Source organism: Hippocampus zosterae, chromosome 6, assembly GCF_025434085.1.
Source record: "Hippocampus zosterae strain Florida chromosome 6, ASM2543408v3, whole genome shotgun sequence".
NCBI lineage: Eukaryota > Metazoa > Chordata > Actinopteri > Syngnathiformes > Syngnathidae > Hippocampus > Hippocampus zosterae.
In genome coordinates, this window is record NC_067456.1 from 9,605,008 (window position 1) to 9,631,670 (window position 26,663).

Genomic DNA, 26,663 nt, shown 5'->3' on the forward strand with positions numbered 1-26,663 from the left:
TTTTCAAATGCTCCATTTACGACACTGATGTCAGCATAATATAGGGCCGTATGGATGCGGAAAGCGTGTGGAAATATTTTACCAAAAATTAGACCCATAGCATGTCTGTCCTCAAATACAATAAAGGTTATCCATCCATCCATTTTCTGAACCGTTTTATCCTCACAAGGGTCGCAGGGCGTGCTGGAGCCTATCCCAGCCGTCTTCGGGCAGTAGGTGGGGGACACCATGAACCGGTTGCCAGCCAATCGCAAGGCACACAGGGACAAACAACCATCCACGCTCACATCCACAGCTAGGGACAATTTAGAGTGTTCAATCAGCCTGCCACGCATGTTTTTGGAATGTGGGAGGAAACCGGAGAAAACTCACGCAGGCACGGGGAGAACATGCAAAATCCACACTGAAAGGCCGGAGCTGGACTTGAACCCGGTACCTCAGCACTGTGAGGTCGATGCGCTAACCACTGGGCCGCCAGTAACTTATGTTCCTACACAAAAACATTTTGTTGTTCAACACTTATTGTGCAATCATGATCAGATGAAGCAAGACTTGGTGACAAGAGCTGGTGTTAGGTGATGTGCAAATGGGTGCAAATGGGTGCTTGCTTCAGCATGGTAACACACACACGCGCACATGCACACACACACACGCACACACACACACTTGTGTTACTCCTTCCATTACTGCTGACTAAGTCTTGGTGTCTGGCTTGAAATAGAGCAGTGGGGGAGCATGAGGTGATGCTGTGTCATTCTGTGTCCTGTAATCTGGCGCAGAAGAAGCGGGAAGGAGAAATGTGGGCCAGATGAAACTGATCCCTGAACTTGAGCTCAGCGCTGCTCAGGCTGTTGTTCCACATACCGCACCGCAACATATTGGGCAACAACGGCCTTCCGAGTCACAGACGACAGAAAGCACCTGGGGTCTTTAATGGTCACATTTATTGCTGTGGAACCACGTGGGTGACATTGGTATGTACAAGATCATACAAACAAAATATCCATTATTGAGGGACCTGAGAGGGATGACCTGCAACGCCTCTTTGTTAGTGGTCAATTTCACATCAGAGAAGCACCTCAGTTCAACTACAGAGTTCTGCAGGTCACTTAACAGAAGTACAGTTGAAACTTTTTTTCCCCCCCACACAGTGCCAACGCAACACTGAAAAGCACAATTATATTAAATGAGCCCGTTGTTGCTATTAACAATTTAAAAAAAAGGTAAAAATATCATTATGTACATTCTGCTTGTACCAGTTGAAAATATAAAATGTCTTTTGCACCTAAAAGTAGCGAAACATCAGTTAATTTATCAGCAAGTCAAAGTCAACTGCAGCACTCTCACAATGCACCTTTTGCATCAATTGAAGAATTGGTCAAAACATGTTCCGTTTTTCGTGATGTCGTGTGTACACCACACACTATACCGATAAGCACACGTGCGTGTTACTTTGTCAATTCGCAATTCAGAAATTGGTGACGGTGTTAAAAATCGCAATGTATGTACCACGATTTAGACAATTAAATTTGCATGATTCGGTATTCTGAATGAAAATACCATCCATAGATGGATGGACGTTCATCCTTAAAAATATAAAACTTCAAACCGTTAACACTCGTTGTCAGAGTAACACCACAATATGTCAGTTTACCAATGTAGCCGCCGTGGCTAACGCACGCTTGTTTACAGTTTTAAGTCTGTCTAAATATGGCTTGCGCTTGATGACAGAGGATATGTATTCTTTATCACAACTACTCAACGACATGCCGTTATGAATGGCCATGTTTGAGAATTGTTCTCATGTGCGGGATTGAGCGGCGTGGCTTTGGTCAGAGACCTGAGCGGGGGAGGGAATAGTAAAGTGAAACTCTATTATTTAAATCTTCTGAGCAATTTTAACACTTTAAACAGCCCACCACACTCAACTGGTTAGTATTTCTATTTACATTATTTCTTATGGGAAATTTGATTCCAAATCCACTCATGCTGGAGGTCAACCAGCGTTCCATAACTGATTGTGTTGAACTTTAAAGGTGTGGGTGGATTTCAAATGTTCCACGTTACTAGCTGCTGACCAGTTTCATGTATAGTCCAGTAAATGGCTGCAGGAGGGAGGCCCAGCAACAGAGGGTGTACCCGGCTATGACCTGCAGGTGCTACAACACTGTTTTTGCACCGACCTGAGGGAACATCGGCCCAGCAGCTTCAGCTTGTCACAGAAGCGAGGGGACATTGTGTTCTTCCTACACACTGTCCCTAAGAAGAAACGAGGATTATTCGCAGCCCAAGGAGTCGAGAAGAAAGAGTTGTGTAACAAACCTGTAGTGGTCCGGCATTCTTGCATATTGCACTTTCTGAGCACTTCTGGTTTGGACATCTTCTCACACAGGTTGTCTGGCATGACTCCAGAATCCTCGACATTCACACAGATGACGTCACGCTGCTGCTGACCACCTCCGCAGCTCACGGAGCACTGCAAAGTCAGAACATGCTTTTCCAACCAGCAGCCTCTTTTGAGATTGGTAAGAGGTGGTAAAGGTATTCATACTGAGTACTTCGGTAAAAAGCACAAATATTGGTGTTAAAAAAAAAGTACAGGCTGAAGTGTACTTTCAGTACAAAAGTAAAAAGGAGACAATTTTTACTGTCAGTTATATACAATAGTCATCGAGATGAATTAAGAACAAAAAAAGAAAACCTCTCAACACAAAATTGTTCCCCTCTTTTATTAACTAAAAACTAAAAAAAAAAACCATGTTGCATGCTGTTTAAGAGCTAGCTAGTGCTGGCTTGGTTTTTATGCTATCAAAAAAAATAACATTTGCTGATAGCTTTGTTAACATTGTGTTCGTGTTCCCCAAAAAATGTTAGTCAGCTAACTGTAACTGTAAAAACTAAAAAAATACTCCTGACTTGTATTTTTCCCTTTGTGTTACTGCTGTGGGTATGTCCAATGAATGCATGAAAAGACTCTTTGCGCGCGCAAAAAAAAAAAAAAATCCTCTACTTTAGTCAAGCACATATTTCTGACCAAAGAAAACACAGAAGTACGATCACAAAGAATTTCTACTTTGTTACTTCCAAACACTGCTTTTAGTTGATCATCTGTCACAAACCTGCTCCCACTCTTCCGCCCTCCAGTTGGTGCAAGGTTTCAAGCTGCACGACTCTGTGCTGTTTGGCCTCGGTGTAGCACCGCAACCTTGAGGCACTGGACAGTACACCAACCGCTCGCGCATTCCCTCACCACAGCTTCCGGAGCACTGAGGTAGACCAATACATTCATGACTTTTTGAATTGAGCGAGGGCCTAAAAGCATTGATACGGCAAAGACACATACGGGTCCCCAGGGTGACACACTCCAGTCCACACAGGCCTTGTGGGGACAAGTCAAAGTACTGACAGGTTTGCTGGACACCGCCTGACAGTGGAACGGCCTAAGAGGACGATGATTCTGGGAATCAACACATTGGACATCCCGGTACCGCTTTCCCACCACTGCACAGTTCTCTGGACACTGTGGACAACACAACAGCTCGAAAGCACGGACAGACGACAAGCGGGGGATTCAAATTTTGGTGGTTGTTACCTTGCTCCAGCTGCCACTTTGCCAGGTGGCACACGGCTGAAGATGACAAGTGCGAGCGGGCTCGGGTTTCTTTATACCGGCACAGTCCTCGTCCTTTTGGGAACTGCATGTGACCTTTCTCCATATTGCACCAATTCCACATGTGGTCGAGCACTGGAGTGGGAGAAGAGGTCTTAAGTCTAGTCAGTGAATGCTGAGGAAACAAATTTGGTAAATGAAGAAAATTACAGGTTTCAGCCATCATTTCATCCTTTTTTCTATACCTTTCATACAGTGTAACTGGAAGAGTGGTTCTGAAACTAGGGACCAGGAACCCTCAGGGGTCCATGTGCCATAATTTGGAGGGTCCCGAATATATTATTTTATTTTTTTCTAAAGTAATATAATGGTATCTTTTCCAAAATTAAATGCCTAATATTACAAGAGTAAAGTAGCATTTTTTTAAAATTCACCTGTTGTTTTTGTTCCCTCATTATTCTTTGACTTTAATATTACATTACATTTGTAATCTTAAGAACAAATACGTACCGGTAATTGTTTTTGGAAAGATTACAATTTGCTTGTATTTTGAAAAAAAAATCAACCAACAGTTTCTCACACACACATATACATATACTGTAGATAGATAGATAGATAGATAGAGAGAGAGAGAGAGAGAGAGAGAGAGAGAGCGAGAGAGAGAGCGAGAGAGAGAGAGAGAGAGAGAGAGAGATGTATTCCGACAAATTTTCTAGATCGTGGGCAACTTTTTAAATCCTATGGCATTTAGCGGCACACATGGTAGTTTGATGTATATCAGCAGAATTTTCCACTGTACATGCTCAGTGCAGCTTGGCTGTTCTCTGCTTTGTGGCAGTTAAAGTTTTCCATAAAATATTATCTCATAAAACTGCGGAAACTTTGTTGCTCTGAACGCATCAGTTGGAACAAGACATGCTAATAAAAAAACAACAATGGGAAAGAACAAGAGATTGTCAAATTTACGAATGGAATTCAAGAGATTTAGTGCAGCGAGAAAATGAGCCTCGTCAGGAAAGGGGAGAAGGGATTCTAACATTGCGATGTCCGGTGCTAAGGTAGATAGAAGTTAAAGTAACGTTATTGTGTGGTTTTTTTGTGTCCTTTCAATCAATTTTCTCAATCGTTGGTTTCAGACGGTACAAGAAAGTACGATAGCTGGCGAAAAGGAAAACTCAAATTCACACATTCAGGCCCAATGCAAGAGCAACAAAAAAAAAGTGATCCATTTCTGCCTTGGGTAAACTGCTGAAGACGCAGAATCAAATTTTATGATCCCACAAACAACTTTTGTTTAATATGATAATAAATAATAAAACCTCGAAATAATATTGATTGATTGTGGTCAGCATGAGAACATGTGTCGTTAAAGACCTGGAACACTGTGATATTTTCAAATTCTGGCATAGGACTTTATTGGGATAATTTATGATGGTCCTAAATTTTGTGCCTACCTCACTCCAGTTTCCTACAAGCCAGAACACGTCCACGCTGACCGTCTCTCTTAGGCCATGGGTGCTGTGAGGAGGTGGTGGATCCTGGTTCTTGGAGCGGGTACCTTTGGATCGGGTTGAGGTTTTTTTGGCAGTGACACTTTTCTTGGGGGTCACAGCAGACTTCTTCGTTTTAATAACCTTTATTGTGGTCAGAGGCAATGATGCAGTGCCGAGTGGTGCGGAGGGAGCTTGTGTTGTGTGGAAGCCAGTTTTGGGTGGAGCCAAACGGCGCTTCAACATGGGAGTAGTTAGAGGATCGTTGCGCATCCGGGCACCGTATGGAGTGATGTGAGGAGTGCTGTGATGACTGATCTCGACGGTAGCATGTGGGGTGAAGGAGGAGGATGTGGCGGCTTCTGTGGTTGAGTGCGAGCCGGGACCACTTGTTTGTAAACTGGGTGTGATGATTATATACGGCGCTGGTGTGGTTGATTTAAGAGGATTTTTGAACCAAGTCGTACCGACGTCCAGGTCTATGATCTCTTCTTCCTCTCGTGTCCTCTCTTCTGTGATGTAGTCATAACCAGGAATGTTCATCACCACATCGGGTGTGCTTCCCTCCTCGCTGTCCACTATCTCCTCCGATTGCGTCTTTTCTTTACTTGGACTTTCCCCATCTGTCTTTGCCTTCTCCACAACAATGACACCATGATGATCAAGGGATGGGATTTTAGAGGTTAATGATTCAGTAGTAGTCATAACGGTGGCCAAGGTACTTGTGGGAGACCCGGTGGGTGAGGGAGTCCTAGTGGGGTATCTCTTTGGCGGGTAAATGCGTCGGTATTTTGGAGGAGGCCCAGGTCGTCGCTGAAGACTGGAACTGGGGCAGCTCTGCAGAGCGCACAGCGATCTGGTGCGTGGTTTGGTTGTGAGGTCGCAGGTTGTTTTCGGTGTTAATGCACATGTCACATTGCGCGACCGGACACCTCCTCCGCATGTCACTGGACACTGAAGAGAAGACAGAAGACCAATTACGATAAGATCGAAAGACATCGGAAGGGGTAGAGTCTTACTTCTTCCCAGAGTCCAACAACCCAGTCCTGCCCACAGGGTACATCTCTATTGCACGGCACAACAGATTTGGGTTTAAGGAGGTGCTTGCACTCCACAGGATGAAGCACCCTCTCCTCACCGGAAACTGTGCGGACGCAAAGTACTGTACGCTTCCGCAAACCTTCCAATCCACAGGCGGCCGTGCACTGCTGCCAGCCTCCGACCCACCACCTGAGGATGAAGAGAAACTCAGTCATGAAAAGATTGTTGAGCGATTTTCACCGTCCAGGTGGATGTGACGTTACGAACCTGGCAGGACAATCCATGTTCTTGCACTTGCGATTTGTATCTTCTGGACGGATCTCTGGGTCACATAGAGATTCGTCTACAACGCCTACATCCATCTCAAAGCAGCGTGCAGGCTGGTACTGTTCACCTAAGACAGACAGACAGGAGGATATAAGGTCTGATAACATTCGAGCCTAGAAAAATAAATCACAATCCGCCTACTAACATGTAAAGAAAGCAGAACAAAAGCCAAAAGAGCATCAAGAGAGTGCATACCTACGCTAAGGCCCAGCAGTGCATGAGTCTCTGGGATACATGCCTGGATCTAAAATGACACGCACCGTGGATCCCGAACAGATATCAGATCTTGATCCAGATCTAATATCTGAGCTTAGGATTGTATTTTCACTTGACCCCCCTGTAAAGTTGCACAGGGATACCTGTGCTTGATGCCTAAATATAAAGTAGTACACACACGACCCAAAGATAAAACACCTTCCATATTAAACACAGGACTGACCTTTTCCGCAGGTGGTGCTGCAGTCTGTCCACGCGCCATGTGTCCACCTGTAAATTGGTTTGATGACCTCATTTCCTGTCTCTTTGCTCTTTCTAATCGTGTACTCGTACTTGAGGCCGGGGTTCTTCTCCTGAAACAACAACTGGACAATCGCATAGACAATGATGCAAAGAATCAGGAGGGACTATTTTTCGATACCCAACATTTTGTCTTGACACACTGCGTCTTTGGCTGGCCATACCTGGAGCACGACTGGCTCTTTGGTGGGTCCTGGTGCAGTGAGGTTCTCCATGTTCCCGCTCCGTTCGTAATAGAAGGTGGTCCCACCGGCTTGGTACTCTCCATTCCATTGGATGATGTAGTTGCCGTTGAGAAAGTAGTCCTCCGAGCCCTGTCTCCTCAAAGCCAGGAAGTTACCTGCCTCCTCGGTTTCCTTCACCAGGATGTCCCGGGCCCCCTCAGGTATCACCCCCACGTCCACGTACCCTACGAAAGATTGGAGGAGGGGAGTCAGAGTCACTGAGAGGTAATGGATGGCCCACCAAGGCTGCTAGTGCACGCACATCCAGACTACCACAGCTTCTCTCTGATCTTTAATAGAGGGTGGGCTCAGTCTGTGGGGTTGGTTGGCATGTGTGTGTTCGGCGTGGGGGGCATTGCCCCCGTCTCTGTTTTTTTATCGCCTGTGAATGGCGGAGGAACAAGCAACTGTGAGTGGGTCTGTGGAGTTTAATGATGTTTGCGGGATGGTGTGTGTGTGTGTGTGTGTGTGTGTGTGTGTGTGTGTGTGTGTGTGTGTGTGTGTGTGTGTGTGTGTGTGTCTTTCTGTTTGTGCAGCCGAGGAGGGGACGGTGGGGGTCATGTGCTTATGTCTTTTGAAGTGTTACACATCTGGCTGGTTATCTGAGAAGGATGCTGTGCCCAACAAGGAAGGGAGAGAACATGGGCACAAGAGACATTCTTTATCCTTTAAGGACCTTTTTATCTTTTAAGCAAGCTTTACTCACCCTACTGTGGATGGTGAGTTACACTTGTTAGCTCTACACAAAATACACACTCGGCCCCAGACGAGATGAATGATGAACAAGACAAACAGCTGCACAGCTGAACAGATGTATTAACAGGTGTATTAATTCATGAACCCATCTAGCTAAGCTTTCAAAAAAATGGTTACCAGTAAATGATTGTGGCTTTATAATAAGATATCCTTTATTCGTCTTATTTCCATTGTAAAAAAAATGCTGCATCCTAGAACAGATTGCATTTTGACCTTTTCTGATAATTTTTTTATACCCCTGATTATATTTCGGGAATGGATCTGGTCCAAACAGCACAGTTCTTAGACGGACTTGTGGACGCATGATCGGGGTAGAAGGTGCACAGTTGTTGTGACTGCACTTTGAGCGAGACTTGCACTGGGCACAAAATTAGCGCCCTCTATGGATACATTCTTCTACCTCAAGGCCCTGGGATCAGATTATTTTTTTGTGCCTCACAAAACGCAAACAGAGTGGGTCAAATTCATTCTTCTGGCTAAATGATTTTTTTTTTCATTTTGGCAAAACTACTATTTAGCAACAGTTAGTAGTTTTGCCAAAATGCAACAGTTATTTTTGTCTTCACTTTTTACAGACATTACAAGCATTATTGTAATAATGTAATAATCCCATAAAATTGAACAATAGTAGATTGATTTGGCTATCACTGTTTTGGTTTTAGTTTTGTTTTGGAATTGTGGATCTGTAATAATACAATGATGTTTATACATTTATAACTGCCTTCTAGGGGAAAGTACAACTTGAAAATTCAAGCCTAACATACGCGATTGAATTGATGTGAAAACATTTCGATTCTGGTTGTCACGATTCGGTTTAGGGACCAACGGGTGGCACTGTAGGGCTCCCCTGGCAGCTGCACACCTGTTGGTCATAGGTGTCGGGTCATTGTTTTTTTTGCTACTGTCATGTTTGTTTGAGTCATGTTTTGGTTGCTGTTATGTTTTATCTTCAGTCATGATTTTGTTTGCTACTTTGGACTTTGTTTGTTTAGGATTTAGTTTTCTGTGTTTTATCAATACACATCTTCAAATACACCCTGCTCCTCTCTCCTGCCTGCTTTTTGGGGGTCCACCACCACCATGCAACGTGACACTGGTCAATGTGCTCGGTTATTCGGTGCATTGAACTCACCGAAGCCCTCTCCCTCCTCAAACGATTTGTAGACCGTTTTGCAGCTCGTGCCGTCACCTAAACACACTCCGCAACGATCTTCTACTGCGTTTGAGTCAATGCCAAAGTCACAGCCCACCTCCTTGGGACAAATCACACACATAAAGATCACCAAAAGGCTCATTACAAAACGGCAGTGACGGGAAACACTCCATGAACCTGTAGCGGCATGTTGCAGATGTTTCATAACTTGCTCTACCTCCCCAGTCTCTCTGAGTCTCTTACCCAGCCACACTACCTTGCACACTCCGTTGACGCAGATGTTCCTGGAGTTGTTGTTCATGAAGCACGGCGTTCCGTCGGTCACCGTGTCGAGCATCTTCTCCGAAAAATACTCAGTATCGGGCCGGCAGTGGAGCTCGCAGGGGTTTACTGCAGGCAGATAGTGTGAGTTGTCTGTTATGTGCCCTGACACCCAGTCCGCCCACCTCTCTCCCAAAAATCATTTGGGATAGGCCCTAACCCGCAACCCGACTGAAGACGTGCTGTCGGATATATATGGCTGGGCTGTGGCAAGTGTCCACCAAAAAAAAAAAATTTCTGTCAAAGACTTTATTCTCAGGGCATTGATCTATAGCTACCGGACTGTTCAGGTTGTCTTGGAAGACATTTTGCCACTCATCTGAATAAGCTTCATCAGTTCATGCATATAGGCAAGATAGGACAGCTACAGCATGACACTCATTTGGATCGAATCACCGTAATTAATATTACAATGTGATGTGATGTGATGGTTAGTTTACGCGAGTCCTGTGAACACCGCATGTAGAAAAACGCAAGTTTTCAAAAACATACGACCTGTAGTTCATCAACGCAGGTGATTACGCGCAAAGAGCCCAACGCTCACAATTTACGCAGGAGATATGTGGTGTCATAAGATCCCTTGTCTGCTATGAGATGGTTTCCCAACCATCATGTAGATGGCTTCTCTCACTCCGCTTTCAAACCGTCTGTCCTCCCTGTCCAGAATATGTTTACATTCTTATCTTCAAATGAGTGCCGTTTCTCTGAGAGGTGTGGGTAGACCAGCTATTGCAGTGCATTCTGGGACGTATAGCATCTGCAGTGTTGAAAATGAAGGGGAAAAAAATTATGGTGTTTTTTGGGGTGCTAAAATGAATCTATACTTACTTACTACTTAAGTACAGGTTCAGGATGTGGGTATTACATTGTAAATGCTGCCCCCTACTGGAAGACCTACACATCAACTTGTAAAAAATCTTGTGTGGGGTCTGTCTGAGTACTCACAGGGGTTGGCCACAGGAACCCACTTGTAGAGCTCGTTGTGGTAGGGCACGGTGTCAAACTCGCTGCACAGCATCTCTCGAAAGGAAGGCTTATCGTTCTGGCAAGATCTTGTGTTACACGTCCGATAGCGCTTCCGCTCCCCCGTGCAGTACTTCCCACCAAACTCTGGCCTGAGTGTGGGGAAAATCACATTATTTCACCGAGTGCAGACTTTGAACTCGAACTATACAGTAGATGTCAAAAAAGATCTTACTTGGGGTTGCTACACTCTCTTTCAGCTGACTGAACTCCAGTCCCACAAGTCCTGGAGCAATGAGACCAAGCGGTCCATTGTCCCCATCCTCCATTCACCGTCTCGGGCAGCTTTCCCACAATCACACACTCTCCAGAGATACACCACTGAGGCGAAAGTGCATGACACTTGGTTATGAGGGAACAAATTCAAGCCAGCAACATCCTGAAAGAGTTTGACACATACCTTCTCCGGTCCACAGCGTGTCCCATCAATGGGCGAGTCCAGTTTGGAGCGACAGGAGCCATTCACGGAACACCAAAGAATCTGGCAAACATTCTAAAATAATATGAGAAATCGGCAACAATCAGATTCAGTGGGCATTGGTGAGGGCTAGCAAAGGCCTTCTCTACTGGCCTGAATACGATCCAAGACATTGACCTACATTTGCAACGTAAATTCTAGTGCTGGTTCCAAGATGTTATATGATTCCCAAAAGGCTATTCTTTTCATTTTGTCGTGCTTCTTTTGGATGTGCTGCTTCCAGTACAGTATGTAGATGGTTTTTTTCGCCAATTAGGTCAGAGTCTGAATCGTCGAAACATAGTTCAGCCTGAATGGGCTGAATGAGTTACGTTGACACTACTGTATGTTCTCGGTGGCAGCAGCAGCCCCACTTGCTTGAAACATAGTTCGCCGTGGGATTTTGAGAATGTTTTTCTGTGTGATGCGAAGATTTCTCATGGTTTATTATTGTAAACGTAACGGGCCAGAGGCTCAAAGGCGCATTACGGTTCAATCCGTGGCTTGCCTCGGATGCCGGGACATTCCTCTGCACCCCATCGCTTTCTGACAGTGTCCCTCATGTGTTTCACATCCCACCAAGGCTTTCTACTGCTGGAACGTGAATGCCGGGCAATTTTTGAGTATGTTTGTGGCCGTGGCAGTCGACAAAATCTCCCTTGCTGGGGGTGTCTTCAGAGGCGGTGTCAGCGCAAGTGGAGGAATCAGTGCCATGTAAAACAAGATGCATGCATGCCCGGGACAAATATAGGAAAATGATGAAGACAGAAGATTTGGAAGCTTACTGTCCATATCAAGCATCTGCCTGTAAGGCTGGATGCCCTCTTTTTGAATTGGAAGACCGCGTGTGCCGTGCCAGACCGGATTAAATTGCAACATGCAATATCACATCAGGTCAGTTTACCATCATATATCGGGATGCACCATGATTGAGAACCACAAACCTTTGCTGGTCATGAGAACTATGGAAAAACGTGACGAAATTCACAGCAACAGCAGCAGAATATGGCACAATTCGTAAGAACCGTGAAATGCCGGTGAATACTTATAGATACTTCCCGCCTCACTAAAGAATTCGTCAAAGATTCTATTATGTGCTGTCAGCCGACTAAGTTTCACATCCGCAACGTGAATGTCAAAATTTTCCCATACCCTGACTAGTTAGCCAGTGCAAGCTGTGTGTGACGCGCAGAATACGCCTGGAGGAGTGAACTGCACACATTTGTATTTTATTTCAATGTTTCATGTTTTTGTCAGGCTATTAGATACACAGTAAATGTTGATTCTAAACTGCTCCAGATAATGTACGTGGCACTGTTGCATGTCCTCATAGTTACTTTTTGTGTAGTGTTACTTTTTTTTTCTAATGCAAAGCAATAGTGGTTGAGTTAAGAGGTGGATTAAATTAGGCAAATCTACACTGAAAGCCCTGATTGGTATTAATATTCAGTTTCAAATGGATCTGATTGTGACGACTTACATCCACTTCATGGCAGTAGGTGGCGTTGGGCCCGTACTGGAGCTGACACTGGTGGTGTGTTGTGTAGCGAACGCCAAGGCGTGCCAAAGGAGTGGTAAGGTCTCTTTTGGAAGGGCGATCGTCCAGACAGAAACCCCATCCACGACTGACAAGAGAGGACAGTATGACGGTGAACAAGCTTTAAATGATTCATTTAAAAAATAAATACATTAATTACGGTAATTAAAATAAAGAGAAAAATAATTACCAGTATAATAATTTTGAAGCAATTTGTTTTCATGTTTACATTTTTTTTTTGGCCATGAAGAGTTCCAAAGGGTGGAGGAATTTGAGGAGAACAGAAGGCTTAACAGTAAAATATACCTCAAACGCCATAAATTGACCAGAACTCGGTGGGCGGGACATAGAACAACAATCGCTGAAAAAGCTAACAAGATGCCAAATGAGGTGATTCCAGGGTTGGACACGTCAACAGGGCTTTTGCTTGGAAAGAAGACAGGAGAGAAGGGTCAATGTGAACGGGGGCTCACTCGAGGAAACGTGTGATGTAGTCCTTGGAGCAAGACGACCATGTGAGAGGCGAGCTGTCGTACATCAGCTGTCTGGACATGATGAAGGGGTGCCTCCCGCCCACTTCGCAGTCGTTCCCTTGGCCGTCGTGATGGATTCCAAAGCTGCACTCAAGCATATCCGACCAGAAGAACAACTGCTCTTTTATGGGAACTTTTTTTTTTTTTACAATCACTCTCACTGTATGCTGTCGGACGTAAATTAACATCATTTTTGACACTATTTTCTATTCTCTGTCAAATACATTAATAGGTTCAGTATTTCACATTTGTGTCCATGACAACGTGAATTCCAGCGTCAAACTGGTTTCAATACCAAATGCATTGCATGTATAGTACTGTTGATACATGTACAAGTATAAAGTGGATCAAAAGGTCTACACACCCCTCTTCAAATGCCTTTGAATGTTTTTGTGATATTAAAAAAAAAGACCATGTTAAATGGAAGTCGTCACATATTCCTGTAACACACACGCGTATGCACCTATGACCCATCTCATGGGCAATGGTGAAGGCCACCGGTAAGCCTGAATCCTCATTGATGTTGCAGCTGCGGTGCGGTTGGCACATCCCAGAAAGATGAGACAGGCCTAAGGTCTCGCAGGGTTGGTTCATTCCGGCACAGATGTCCTTCCTGGGAGGCCAAACACAAGCCAAGGAACATTTGGAACATCTGACTCCATTCTCAAACGATATTTTGTATGCGTTTGTGTGTGTGTGTCTTGCCTGGTGACCAACACAGCCAGGTCATAATGGGCGGGATGTGTGTCACTCTGTGGATTTAAGTTTTTCTGCCAGGCACAGAAGCTGGTCAGAGTGGTGTCTGCATGGTGGACGATCTTTAGGCCTTTCTGTGTGTTTGGAATTACCATGACAACCACACTTCAAATGAGTACTACGAATATCACAATGAATGTATCGGTAGTTGTCCTATGACAATTATTCTGGTGAGCAGTATTCATGACATCAAGACAGGAGTTCAGAGCCTTCAGATCCATTAGCAATTATTGATTCCCAACAGTGAATCGATAGAACTCAAATTGAAATGACAAATACTGTATAATGGAAAGATAAATGCGACAAAAAGAGACAATCGGTGTCTTTACCTCTTCTCCTTGTAGTAGTATCAGACGAACCAAGAGGACATGGATGGCGTTCCCAATGCTGGCGTCGTGGAAGATACCTGCCACCTTGCCAACAAACATTTCAAAGGGGAATATTATTGAAAAGTACACTTTTTAATTGAGTCTGTATCAGTAGGTGAGTATCTGGCCTGCCTTCATGTGCAAAGTGTAATCTGCCTCTTGCTGGAAATGTGTCGTTGCGCAGTAGGGTTAATTTCATTCATTCATTCATTCATCTTCCGAGTCGCTTGATCCTCACTAGGGTCGCGGGGGGTGCTGGAGCCTATCCCAGCTGTCTTCGGGCAGTAGGCGGGGGACACCCTGAATCGGTTGCCAGCTAATCGCAGGGCACATAGAAACGAACAACCATTCGCACTCACACTCACACCTAGGGACAATTTAGAGCGTCCAATCAGACTGCCACGCATGTTTTTGGAATGTGGGAGGAAACCGGAGCACCCGGAGAAAACCCACGCAGCCCCGGGGAGAACATGCAAACTCCACACAGGGAGGCCGGAGCTGGAATCGAACCCGGTACCTCTGCACTGTGAAGCCGACGTGCTAACCACTGGACTACCGGGCCGCCCGGGTTAATTTATATAATAATTTATATAATAAAGACCCCCCCCCCCCTCAAAAAAGGTTTACTGGCCATTCAAGCCGATGGTGAACTCTGATTCTCATTCAACGTCCGGTGACTATTATGAGAGTGAGAGAGTAAACACCAAATTTAACACACCTGTTCTCCATTTACACTTGGTCCTTGTAAGAGTACTCGTCACATGACACAGTGGAGGTAAAATAGATAATTGTTCCAAATTAGTAAATTTTCACTGTGAGGTGTACTCGCTTTTCTTGTCGGTGGTTTAGACGGCAATAATGGCTGTGCGTAAATTTACAAGCTGTACACTGATAATTTTACATTGTAACAAAGTGTCATTTATTTATTTTATGCACCTGGAGAACAGGAATATTGAAAAAAAAAGTGATGTTAGAAAATAGTAAAGGCTCACCATGTTCATGATCGTGAAGATGTAAGACTCTACATTGTCACTGCCGTGATATTCGATGAGCTTGGAATCGGCCACCACCATTGTCTCCACCCAGCGCTCCCTGCTGACCGAGCGCCGGGAGCGAGACTGTGCTGGACCGTTCTCCCTCTCCCACTCCTCTCTCTCCATCTCCAGCCGTACAGAGTCGCCATCTGGGGCGTAGATTGGGAAATTAGTGCGTCATTCTGACATAGAACTACATTTTCATAGATATTGGTATAATTGGATAACCGGTTGGCAGCCAATCACAGGGTTTTTTTTAATGTGGGAGGAAACTGGAGTACCCGGAGAAAACCCACAACCTCTGCACTATGAGTTTGACGTGCTAACTACCGGACCACCAGGTCACCCTAATGTCTTTTTGTCTTCATCTATCTTATGCCAGCTTTTTTCCATTTTCACTTGTTACCAATGTTTGAAACAACAAACAAACAAAAAAAATGCTGCACACTGATTTAAGACTTTATTCTTGCAACATATTCATTTTAGCTTTCATTGTGGTCGAGGGACTACATTTGTAGACACTGCATATACAAGTAAAAAAAAGATTCTTGAGAAATGCCAAACAAATACCTGTTACTCCGCACGGGCCGAGTGTCTGCCTGCCCTCGGCGCTGCGTTTTTCCCTGTGTGTTTCCATGGCAACCCTTGGGGTAATGATGTGCGGCTCTGGAGAACCTGCAGGATCACTTGGAGATTTAGGGAGCGGCTCGATGAAAAAGTGTCCTTCAGGCAGGGAGAAGAAGCCTCTCTGTTGGAGTGGGGGAAATGCATGTGCAATGAGGATATGTAATTAAACATTTTTATAAATACTGTATTTTTTTTTTACTTTGATACGTGACGCTTGTTTTCTCAACAAGGAAGGATGAAAAAAGGTCATTCCTCCGTCAGTTTCATTATTATCCATCAGGTGAGCTATTAGACGTCGCTCCCTTTCACCTTTTGTACCCCGCAGGCACATTCTGTCTGCAAAAGAGACGTCTTGCCAAGTATGCTCTGCAAGTTCTTACTGGTGTTCAAGCGCTTGCCTTTTTTTTTTTTTTTTTAAATGCGCGCCCACAAAAGTTCATCGACACGCGCCCTCCAGCACAAACAAAGTATCTCAGATGCACAAAAGAAGGCTCTGGATATTTTTCTTCAGTTCTTCAGGGGTGGACTTGACACCCTGTCTTTGAAATATTTTTTCTTTACCTTCATTTGATTGTGTGAGGACGTTCGGGTGTATGCGGATGTGTGTGTGTGGAGTCCAAACAAGCCTAGACTGTTCACGGAGGAACTCCTCCCTGTCTTGAAAGCCGCATGGATAGCAGGCGGCCAAATAATGCTGAATGAGAAGATATTATATGATTCACTACAAGAGTTGTAGCAACGATACTCCCACTACTAAGAGAGTCATTCTCACGTTTGATTGACACTTCCTGTCTGATTATGCAAAATTTACAAATACTTTGCTGCTGTACTTTGGTAGATTTCTCAGGCATCGGCAATTAACTTGGATAATTGTATAGTTGAGAGGAAGAATAAATGTTTACCTTTGTACATTTCAGTCTTTGTTAGTTTTATGGTAATTTAGCAAAAGAGTTGAATTAGCACTCCTTTTTTTGTCTTAAATATATCGTGAGTACTTTTGCCAACTCTGCAGGAATGTAACTAACTACTTACTGTATACTGTATATGTATTATTGCAGTTGCAGTGACGTATAGAAATGCGTTGCATCATACAAAGAGGTATTTGTAATATTTTGCCAATTCTTGCATCTGATTGGACAGTTTCTCCAGTGCGCCCGGAGCCAAAAGCAGCTGTGAAAAATCAGGACATGTTCCACATCCTGCTGTTCTGCAGGTCTCCGGATCATGTGTAGTTCCAATTTCTGGGTCATCCTGACCACTTTTGTAAGAGGGGGAGAGAAAAACTAAAAACAGATCCCCAAACATGTTCATTTAACAATGTGAAGAGAATATCATTTTTCCTTTAGGGGGTGGGGGAGGGGGTAGTTCACAGGGTTTATATGCTGAGACACAGCCCCTTTGGACTTTGTTAAGCCACCTGTTACCATGAACTTTGCAAAATAGGCAAAAGCACGATTCAGTGATTTTTTTTCCAAGGGGTGGGAGATACTCTGAGAATGTTATGAAGTCCTAATTCCATACCGGACAGCAAACAACAAGTACAGTCCAAATTCATCTCTCCTACTTCAAGACATGATTCATTAACAATTTCATGCCATCGACAGAATACCTAATAACAAATTATTATTCCTACCCATAGATCGGTTATTCTTAAACTGCGGAGCATCCCTTGTGGTATGCAGACTCCCTCTGTTGGTACGTGAAAGAATCACTGAATTAAATATACAAATAAGATTCATACCATTAAATTTAAGAAGCATGAATACTGTTAAACATATTAGAACAAGTTTTGTTGCTATGCGTTCCTGTTGAACTTTTAGTACAGTGCAAGTTAAATACAACTGAGCTTAAAAAATTAAACTACTAAATTGCTTTTTAAAAATAAATTAACATTTAATTTGTAACATTTGTTAAAAAAATAAAAGGCGACAATGATTAACTTTTATGTACAATGAACTTTCAATTGTGAGATTGATTGGCAATCGGTCCAGGGTGTGCCCCGCCTCTCGCACCAAGTCAACTGAGATAGGCTTTTCGATTTTTTCAAATACTGTCACATTTCAAGATGGTGACCATGCAAATGTCAAATCCTTTGGGATACAAGCATTTCTAATTATTTATTTGTGTCTTTATTTGTAGCAGCCTCGTGCTTGTGCTGTCCCGGTGGAAAACATTTTTGGGAAATTAGAACAACTTGTGTTCGATTTTGGTGGCTGCGCTGTTCGGAGTTGACTTTTATTTAGCGTCCCCACCCAAAATGAGAAGAAATTAAATTGAGAGGAAAACCTCTGGAGAATGGCCTTTGGCTGCGAGTATTGATGGACTCATCCACAAAGCATGTAAGTTGATAAATCCCCAGTGAAGTGACGTCCGTTTCCCAGACTCTCAGTGCACAACTCGCGGTTGATTTCACTGCTCTCACACTCTTTTAGTGGCAGCGTGTTCTCATGTTCGAAGATAAAGCTCGCAAGACAAAACACATATAAGTACCCAATATGCTGGAGGAAAAAGAGCGACCGAGGGTTTTTTTTCTCGCTGCTATCATACCTCCATGTCATCTCCTATATATTTGCAATGTTTAACTTGCAAAGAGCAAAGCAGGTGGTGGAGTGCAGATGGGCCGGGAAGGAATGCCACAGGGAGGCCCATCCAAACACAAATTGCTCTGCGTGATTCATATGATCTGTAAAGAGAATTTACGTCTGGGCTTGCGCTCTCTTTTATTTATACTACCTGTGCTCCGCAAATGACCGCGTGCACACGGCAATGGTGGGGAGTAACAGGGTGCAAATATTTTGGTACTGTACTTAAGAGACGCTGTGAAATAAATTCAAAGATGTATTTTTTTTCTCAATACATTCAACATAATTTGAAGAGAATGGCTGAAAAATCCCATGTAGTCCTATCGCGTTAAAATGTTTACACCATTTCAGTTTTCCATAGTTTTGGTTTGGCTAATTGGACAACTCAGTCTTCTCTCTGCCACAAAAAAATAACTTGAGGGCCTTTGTTTACATCAGTGGTTATTTGGCAAAATGGTGACTTAGTTTGCTCTTCTGACTAGGACCAAACCTGTTAAGTTTGCTGGCTAGCTGATGCTAGCTAGCAAGGGTATTTACAGCCTAAGAAAAGAATGAAGAGACCTCCATGTTTTCATCAATTTCTTTTTCATTTTAATGTCTGGTGCCGCTAAGAGTATATCTAATGACTAACTGACACAAAAGAAAACAAGGAATGCCTACTAGCACAGTTTTTGGCAGCCCAATCCCATAGCTAATTATGTAAGAATTTGTGGAGTGATTTTGGTTGTTATCAAGAAAACAATGTCTCGATTCGTTCTTGAATTGAATTCTTACGAGCTGTTCTAGTTGTCATTGATGGTCCGGACATGTCTTGATTGTACTCGGCATTTTAAAAGAACAGGAAACAGAAGAAACAAAAATAGTCTTCTTCATTTTTTCCATGGCTGTACTTTTAACCACGGAAGGCTTGAAGCGGATATATTTTCACGGCTCTAACACGTAGCAATATGTAGGCACAAGAAAGATGCTAAACAAAGCAGCATCCATTTTTCACTAGAGGTATTTGATTGACAGGTGACAGCTGAACGAGGCGTGCCTTCCCACGGCTTTTGAGAGCGGAAAGAAAGGCCTGATTTTTCATGGATTTGTTGCCTCATTTTACTAAACAATATACTTGGCTATTTTGTCAGGCTTTCAAATTTGGCAGTAGTATACAACACTCCTCTCTGTGGTGTGTCCAATTTACAAGTCACTTATTTTCACTTCACAAGGGCTTTAAGTAGATTTTTCGGGTATCTGTGCTTGGCGCAAGAGTCAATTTTTCTGATGAATTTTGACTTTTTATTCCTTTTGATTTGATTTCCAATTCCTTGTGAAAATATGCTTGTTACTTTTTTCAACCCGGCAGAGGATAACATTAACATGGAGAGGGAAAAAAAAATCACTCTTCCGATTGGGAATACCTGGGAAGACATAATTGAGGACAAAGTACCCGTAACCTGTGCGTAATCTTCGCAAAGAGGTCAGTCAGTTTGACATTCCAACATGCAGCATCGCGTAGCTCATCTCAAAGGATGTCTCAAAAGAAATGATTATTCTTGATCAGATCAACTGGCTTGCAAGTAATACATTGCAAGTAATATTATAGTAATAGTAAACGCTTTGCAAATTATTTTGCAGGAAGACCCTGCAACATTTCACATTACACGGAGATAAAAAAAAAAAAGACTTGAAGAATTGAGAAAAAAGGCAACCGTGGTTGAGATCTTCATTGATTGATTGTGATCTTGTGGACTTATAAGGGACAGCAGAGACATTGGGTATCATGAATCAGGAAGAATTAATGACAGTTGTAAACCAGATTTGGAGCGGCAAGGCATTCCCATTCAATGGCCTGAGAAACTTTAGAGTTGTCGGCTCCAAAATCATTTGTGGTGAGTGCATTGTGGTGCCAGTCAAAAGACATCAATTTCTGCCATTCAATAATTCTTAATCTAATCTGAATAAAACAGAAGGAACATATATATTTTTTTTCAGGTGTCATCATGAGATAATTTCTCCTTTTTTTTGTTAGTCGGTCCACAACTTGAGCAAAGTTACAGGACCGTGTTTTTAATAGCATAACGCCTGCTTCAGTAGTTCTTAAACAACTTGCAACGTGTACAGTAACGTGATTTGTTTTCTTCTTCTTCAAGCACTGTAATAAGAGGGAAACTATTTGTGTGCCGAGAAGTTATCAAAACGGGTATTGTATATCGCCATCCAACCATTTTCTGGAGCTGACTTTGAGCCAGAGGTGGGGTACACCCTGAACTCATCGGCAGCCAATCACGGAGCACACATAGACAAACAAGCATTCACACTCACATTCGCTACGGGCAATTTAAAGTCTTCGATTCACCTAAGAAATGTGGGAGGAAGCTGGAGTATTGTGGGAAAAGCCCACACAAGCGCAGGGAAAACTTTCCAACTCCACACAGGGAGACAAGAGTCCGGATTCAAATTCCCAACCTCAGAACTGTTCTGCGGTTGTGCTAATCATGACTTTAACATGTGTCTGTATTGTATGCAACTAAATATTACATTTTACTTTTGTACTTGTCAGTACAGGAGGTGAATAAGTACATACTTTGACTTTTACCAAGTATCATTACTTGTATTTAAGTACAGTGTGTGAGTGAGTACTTTTGACAACTCTAGCACATGCTAGTAACTATGCTAACTGAATGCATGAATATTTGGTCTTTGGTTTTTATCCCCTTTTGTCTTGACCTGAAAATCTGCTTGGAAAAAAAGTATGAGACCAGCCTCTGAATCCTTGAAACCTGGAGCAAGGGTGTTTTCTGTATGAGGTAGCAGGACCACAGGAGGTTACCATAACATGGGTCTATGTTGTAAATACAACGGCCATGTGGAACTGCTTTACGGCGCTTTCCTGCTTCTGTGGGTTGCAGTGCAATGGGAATAAAGTGTCAACTGTTGGTGACCTTCTAGAATGTATTCGTGGTTAAAAAAAAAAAAGGTCAAGGGGTGGGGCTGCTTATTATACAATGACCACCTTTCAACTTTCTCCCATGAAGAGCGCTCTTAAGAATAAGGTGAGAGGGGGGATCATTACGAGAGAATTTCTGTCTGTCGTTTCAAGAAACTTTTCTCGTTTATCTTGGTGTCAGAAGACAAAAAAATTGTATAATAGGTCTGAACTTGTTTGTACTTGTTCAGAGGTGTGCCTCAGGGAATGGCCAAGCTTCGATGGATCTTACATGAAAGGGGAATTTTGAATCTCACCACTTTCCACCCAGCGCTTGTGACTGATTCACACGTGCGCTCCATAACGGAGATTAGGTCGATTTGTTCGAGCAAATGTGACTTTGTCTTCTGCTAATGGGGAAACAAACAAGTTTTTACAAGACTGGTACATTTAATTTTAGCAAAAGATGAATATGATCCCTGTCTTCATGCTGGCAGCTTTTTAGCCTTTTTGTCTCAGAAAGACAACGACAATCAGGCTGAATTTGAGAATTTAAGTTGTAGTAAGTAGTAAGATTTACACATTTAAGCTGCTAGCAGCTTCTATGAGCTCCTTTTCAAATGTGTGTGGTAATCTTCAGGTTGCCTTCATGGTGACAAAATAAATCTCTGAAAATTGAACTGCAATATAGTAGGAGAGCGCAAAGTTACCCAAAAAAGGGAACAGCTAGCCTAGCTTTTTCTTTTTCTATTTCGTCATTCTGGATGCCCACGCTGCCTCTCACAGGTCAGTCTTGGTACTGCGGCGGACATCGAGTTTGGAAAAGAAAAATCGCGCTTGTTGGAGGACATAAGGTTGTAAATGTGTGGTGTGTTTTGTTGGTGTTTTTTTTTTTTGGCTCGTCATGCGTGAGGTATCGGACATTTTTAAAAAATCAGTTAAAGTGTTCAATATCGGGAGGTGTGTACCACGCTTCAGGCACAGCGGTGCGACTTTTTGTTTCTCAAGGTCGAAGCTGGAAAGGTTTCCACCCTACATCTGCCTATAAAGTGCACTCTCCGGGGTTTTTTAACAACTGGAAACCTTCTACCACAGCGAAAATTCAGAATGGATCCCCTGGAGTTTGGAGGAGGGGAATTAAAAAAACAAACAAAAAAACAACAACAAAAAAAGCCACTGGAATTCCATCTTGAAGATATGAGGTATGAGTGACACGTATCTGTGCGTTGGGCAGGACTATCAGGGAGGGTCTAAAGTGGGTCAGTTGTAAATTATGCCGCAGCAAGACAGGCTGTCATTAACTTGGCTCGGTTAGTCAGATGTAACAAATGAGGCTCAGCAGCGAGAGACGAGGTAAGCCTGGCGAACGCAATAGAACACGTTTATCTTTGACACAATCAAACACACCAAAACAAGACAAAATGTGCCATCCCGTCACATCCAGGGTATTATTTCTAATTGCTTTGGGGTTCTCAAAGTTTAAAGCTCTCCTGGTTGCCCACACTGATGGAGCAGATTTGTAACGTAATGTTACAAAGCTGTCACTCAGGCTTAGCTCTGGATACTGCAGTACTTTAGCACACACTCTCCATTTGGCTGCGGTGGCCCAATTTATGACTGCCCTTATTCTCATTGAATTGTCTCACGCCCTAAGGTAAATACAGTAGACCCTCAGCCTCCAGCTTGTCTTATCCTCCTTGAGGGTTAAACCTTTGCCATCCTCAAATTTAAACACGATCCAGCTCATGTTTTCTGTCATATTTTAACATATCTCAAAATGTTATTAGTACACCTTAAGGTCATCCCTCCCCCACCCCCCTTCTATAATCATGAGTACCGCTTTCCACTTTGGCTAATTAACACTTTTAGTATATATGCACCGAATAAACTGCAGGTTTAAAAAAAAACGCCAAAATTGGGCTTGATCTTGATGTCTGGACCCTGCGTCAACAACGATACTAGTCTGCAGACTTTTGTCACCGTTGTCGCCATCACGGTTCTATTGTTGATACAGCTGTTGTTGTGCTCATTGTTCTCTGGTCCCATCACCCCTCTATCCTGTTTACTCTCTCAATCATCCCTCTCGCTCCCCATCTCAAATAAATTGGTCAAGGCAAGACGGTGGAAATGCCTAGCCTGTCTTAATATATCCCCCTATGATTGACAGGTGACCAGATTGCCCAAAATCAGATGGGATATGCCCCAGCTCTCCTCAGCCTTGAAAAGGATAAGCGCAATAGAAAACGGATTGATGTATATGTCCAATATTCTCCACTTCCTCGTGTCAACCTTAGCTCTCCAAATTTATGCTCCAACTAAAGCCATCCCTCAGGGGGGCCAGCAAAGTAAAATGGGAGCACTATTTGGAGTGTCAGAGCGATCTAAGAAAGGGAAAGGGAGACCAAGAAGACAGGAAAGAGTCTCATGGTGAGCTGTTGAGGATCAGCAGCGGTCGTCAGCGAGTCTGCGGGGCGGCCGCTTTGCAAACAGTGCCGGGATGTCTTAGAAGAGCAAAGGTACAGAGGGGACAGTGTCTTATGATATTTGGAGCCTTGACCTCATCGCAGGGAACTAAATCCGAACACAAAACACGGAAAAATATTATTATTATTCTTACGCGCTTGAGGTTTTTTGGGTTTACCCCAACTTTGACAAATGAGATCAAGAGCGCCCATTGCAATCTGTGTACCGCTTTTGTCTGCAGCACAAAAATAAAACTAAAAGCCTTTTTCCAAGAGTGACCACAATGTGATTCCTTACCAGTCCATTACACGTGCTGATGGCAGCAATCCCTTTCACACCTGAGACTTCCACGGTGCCGAGAAGGTGGCAGGACGACCCCGCGGGCGTCCACCGACTTTCCGTCCGGTTGGAGCTGCCGTTGCGCCTCTCCAGGATGTAGTCGTTCGAAAACAGCCGATGATTTTCTGTCAAATTGAGCATCAAAGCGCGTCCGGTGTAGTTGAACTTGTAGTAAACCTGCGCCACCGCGCTAAGGTCTCGCTTGACTCGGCCATCCTTGAAGTGGTGAGACAGAGAGTGGGAGATGAATTCTCCATCAGCGTTGGTTCTCACTGGATGGATGACGGACCCTGCCTGAGGCTGAGCACCTGTGCGGTTGAAAGCAGGATAGTACAAGAGTCATATGGAAGATAATGATCATTAGCCTATGTGAAAAAAACAGTGGTGGACCACCAAAAATGAGAGTCAGTCGTCTACATACCTACAAAACCACAGCACACCACAGTTTATTTATTTATTTTTAATTCTTAATTAGGTCAAACATTTGCATGGCCACATACGCATCTTTAAGAGTGTAATATTTTATCATAAAAATAACCTAGATGCACTGGATTCCAGTCTGGCAAATACAAAACGGGGTTCAGGCACCACCTTATGGATTATGATAAATGAATCAAAATGGCAGTTCTGAATCACTCCTCTGTATCCGTATGAAAAATAGCTGAAAGGCAACACATCTGGATTAGAACAGGGCAGCGTCCTCGACTGCACCTCGGGCTGTCAGTGCTCGCTGAGTGCAGGCTCACTTTGCGGCATATTGAGTTGAGGTGTGAATGAGCGGCACACTGACCTTGCGCCGCAAAAAGAGAGAAGTTCAAGTCTCCGTGGCTGCCTGCCAGGAAGAAAACAAAGTGTTGCAGCAGCAGAAGACGCGTGCACTCTTGCAACCATGGCATTATTTCATGGAACCAAACTCCCCAAGCGATGGAAAAGCAGTCCACGGGGGGCGTCGGGAGCGACTATACTGACTGTCTCATGACATGGACATGCTCAGGAGGAGGAGTGCGTCCTGCCTCATTGGGGGAACCGAGCGAGGCTGCATGGGGAAGGAGCAAACTGAGGCTCTTGGAAGGAGGGAGGGAGAGTGGGAGGAGAGGGAGGGACAGAGGAGTGTTCTTCTGCGAGAGCCGGTGTCTGCTTTCCTTCTCGGAGGAGCAACGTGGAGGAGCAACAGGCTCCATTGGTTCATGGGCTCCAACCTTGCCTCAACTTGCAGCTGGATGCATTTCAGACTCACGGTTGCGCGTCATAAAGCCTCTTGTTATCATGACCTGTATACGGCTGCACACACAACTCAATTCAGTCACATGATAATGATGATATAAATAAACAAATAACAGGCAAGGTTACCATTTCCGCCTCACAGTATGGAAACCATCAGTTTGACGACGGGTCCCGGCCTTCCTGTGTGGAGTTTGCATGTTTCTCCTGCAAAGGTTTTCTCAGTGCACTGCGGTTTTCTCGTACATTCCAAAAATATGCATAATAGGTTATAATTGATCACTCTAGATAGTCCCGAGGTGTGATTGTGAACGCAAATGGTTGTTTATCTTCGCATGCCCTGCGATTGGCTGGTAACCATTTCAGGGTGTCCCTCGCTCACTGCCCCGAAGACAATCCTTAAAGGCATAAAAGTTGTAAAATAAAATAAAATATAAAAAATAAGGAATACTTGAAAAGAAATGTTGTTCATTTCATTTGTATATGAATAGAAATCCTGTAGCGCTGAACTATTTTACATTTTGTTATTTCTGAATGCTTTCATCATTTTGATACATTCCATGTGTACGATCTTGGATCTTGATAATATTGTATTAAATAAATGAAAAATGCTGAGTTTAAAAAATGATTGCAAACTAATAAATACACCAAAGTCCACTTTGCACTGTGAGCAAAGTACAGTACTTTACCTTGAGTGGACAACTGTCACAACACTATTTATCACGGAAAAGGTGTAAATAGTTACCAGGGAGTCCAATACTATACAGAAGGTTCGTGTATATTGTGCCCAGAAGGACAGAAATGGACCACTACTGTTTGTCTAGATCTTCTCTGTGACAGCATGGAAACATTAACTGCACCCCCCCCCCCGACCCGCCAACAAGGAAACGTCAAACAAAAGATAAATTCAGCGCAAACACAGGCAACATTTATGTTTATCTGGGGGTGAGCTGCAGTCCTTGACTCATGTTTGCTCATTCCGCTACTTCTGCAATTCGCTTTGATCAAAGACTTTTCTCTATGCAACATTATACTAGAAAGGACGCCCATTTGCTGCAATGTTTAATTGATCAGCGAGAAACTCATTAAAGGGGACTGCTGGTTATTTTAGTAACAAAGCAGCTGCGGGTCTCACTAACGTATTTGGACATCAAAATGAAATATAAATATTGGTCACAATCTTCTTGAGGTTTTCTCTTGACCGCTTCCTTCCTGTTCATTAATAATGACCCAAAAAAAACCCCCGCCAGCAATAACACTCAATAAAATCTTCAATCAGATTAAAATTGAGTTTGTGACTTAATGTTGCCTTTATTATTGTTTTGATGTGTCGAACGGCACTGCATCTTAGAGATAAATGTTGATTTTTTGGGG

At 43.5% G+C, this 26,663-nt stretch overlaps 1 protein-coding gene across 1 annotated transcript; it reads right to left on the reverse strand.

Annotated features, from left to right (window-relative positions):
* Positions 1-922: 922 nt before the first annotated feature.
* Positions 923-25,570, reverse strand: adamts12 (ADAM metallopeptidase with thrombospondin type 1 motif, 12). Its single transcript, XM_052067123.1, has 25 exons — positions 25,419-25,570; positions 24,859-25,349; positions 24,027-24,376; positions 15,717-15,894; positions 15,105-15,295; positions 14,074-14,157; positions 13,694-13,818; positions 13,452-13,601; positions 12,929-13,072; positions 12,399-12,543; positions 10,862-10,954; positions 10,637-10,782; positions 10,384-10,553; positions 9,374-9,507; positions 9,097-9,217; positions 7,149-7,393; positions 6,908-7,049; positions 6,409-6,535; positions 6,120-6,330; positions 5,065-6,054; positions 3,593-3,745; positions 3,344-3,520; positions 3,120-3,266; positions 2,323-2,476; positions 923-2,259 (listed from the first exon to the last, which is right to left on the reverse strand). The coding sequence occupies exons 2-25, from the start codon at positions 24,962-24,964 to the stop codon at positions 2,144-2,146; spliced, it is 4,599 nt and encodes a 1,532-aa protein (XP_051923083.1). The 5' UTR covers positions 24,965-25,349; positions 25,419-25,570; the 3' UTR covers positions 923-2,143.
* Between the last annotated feature and the right edge of the window lie 1,093 nt (positions 25,571-26,663).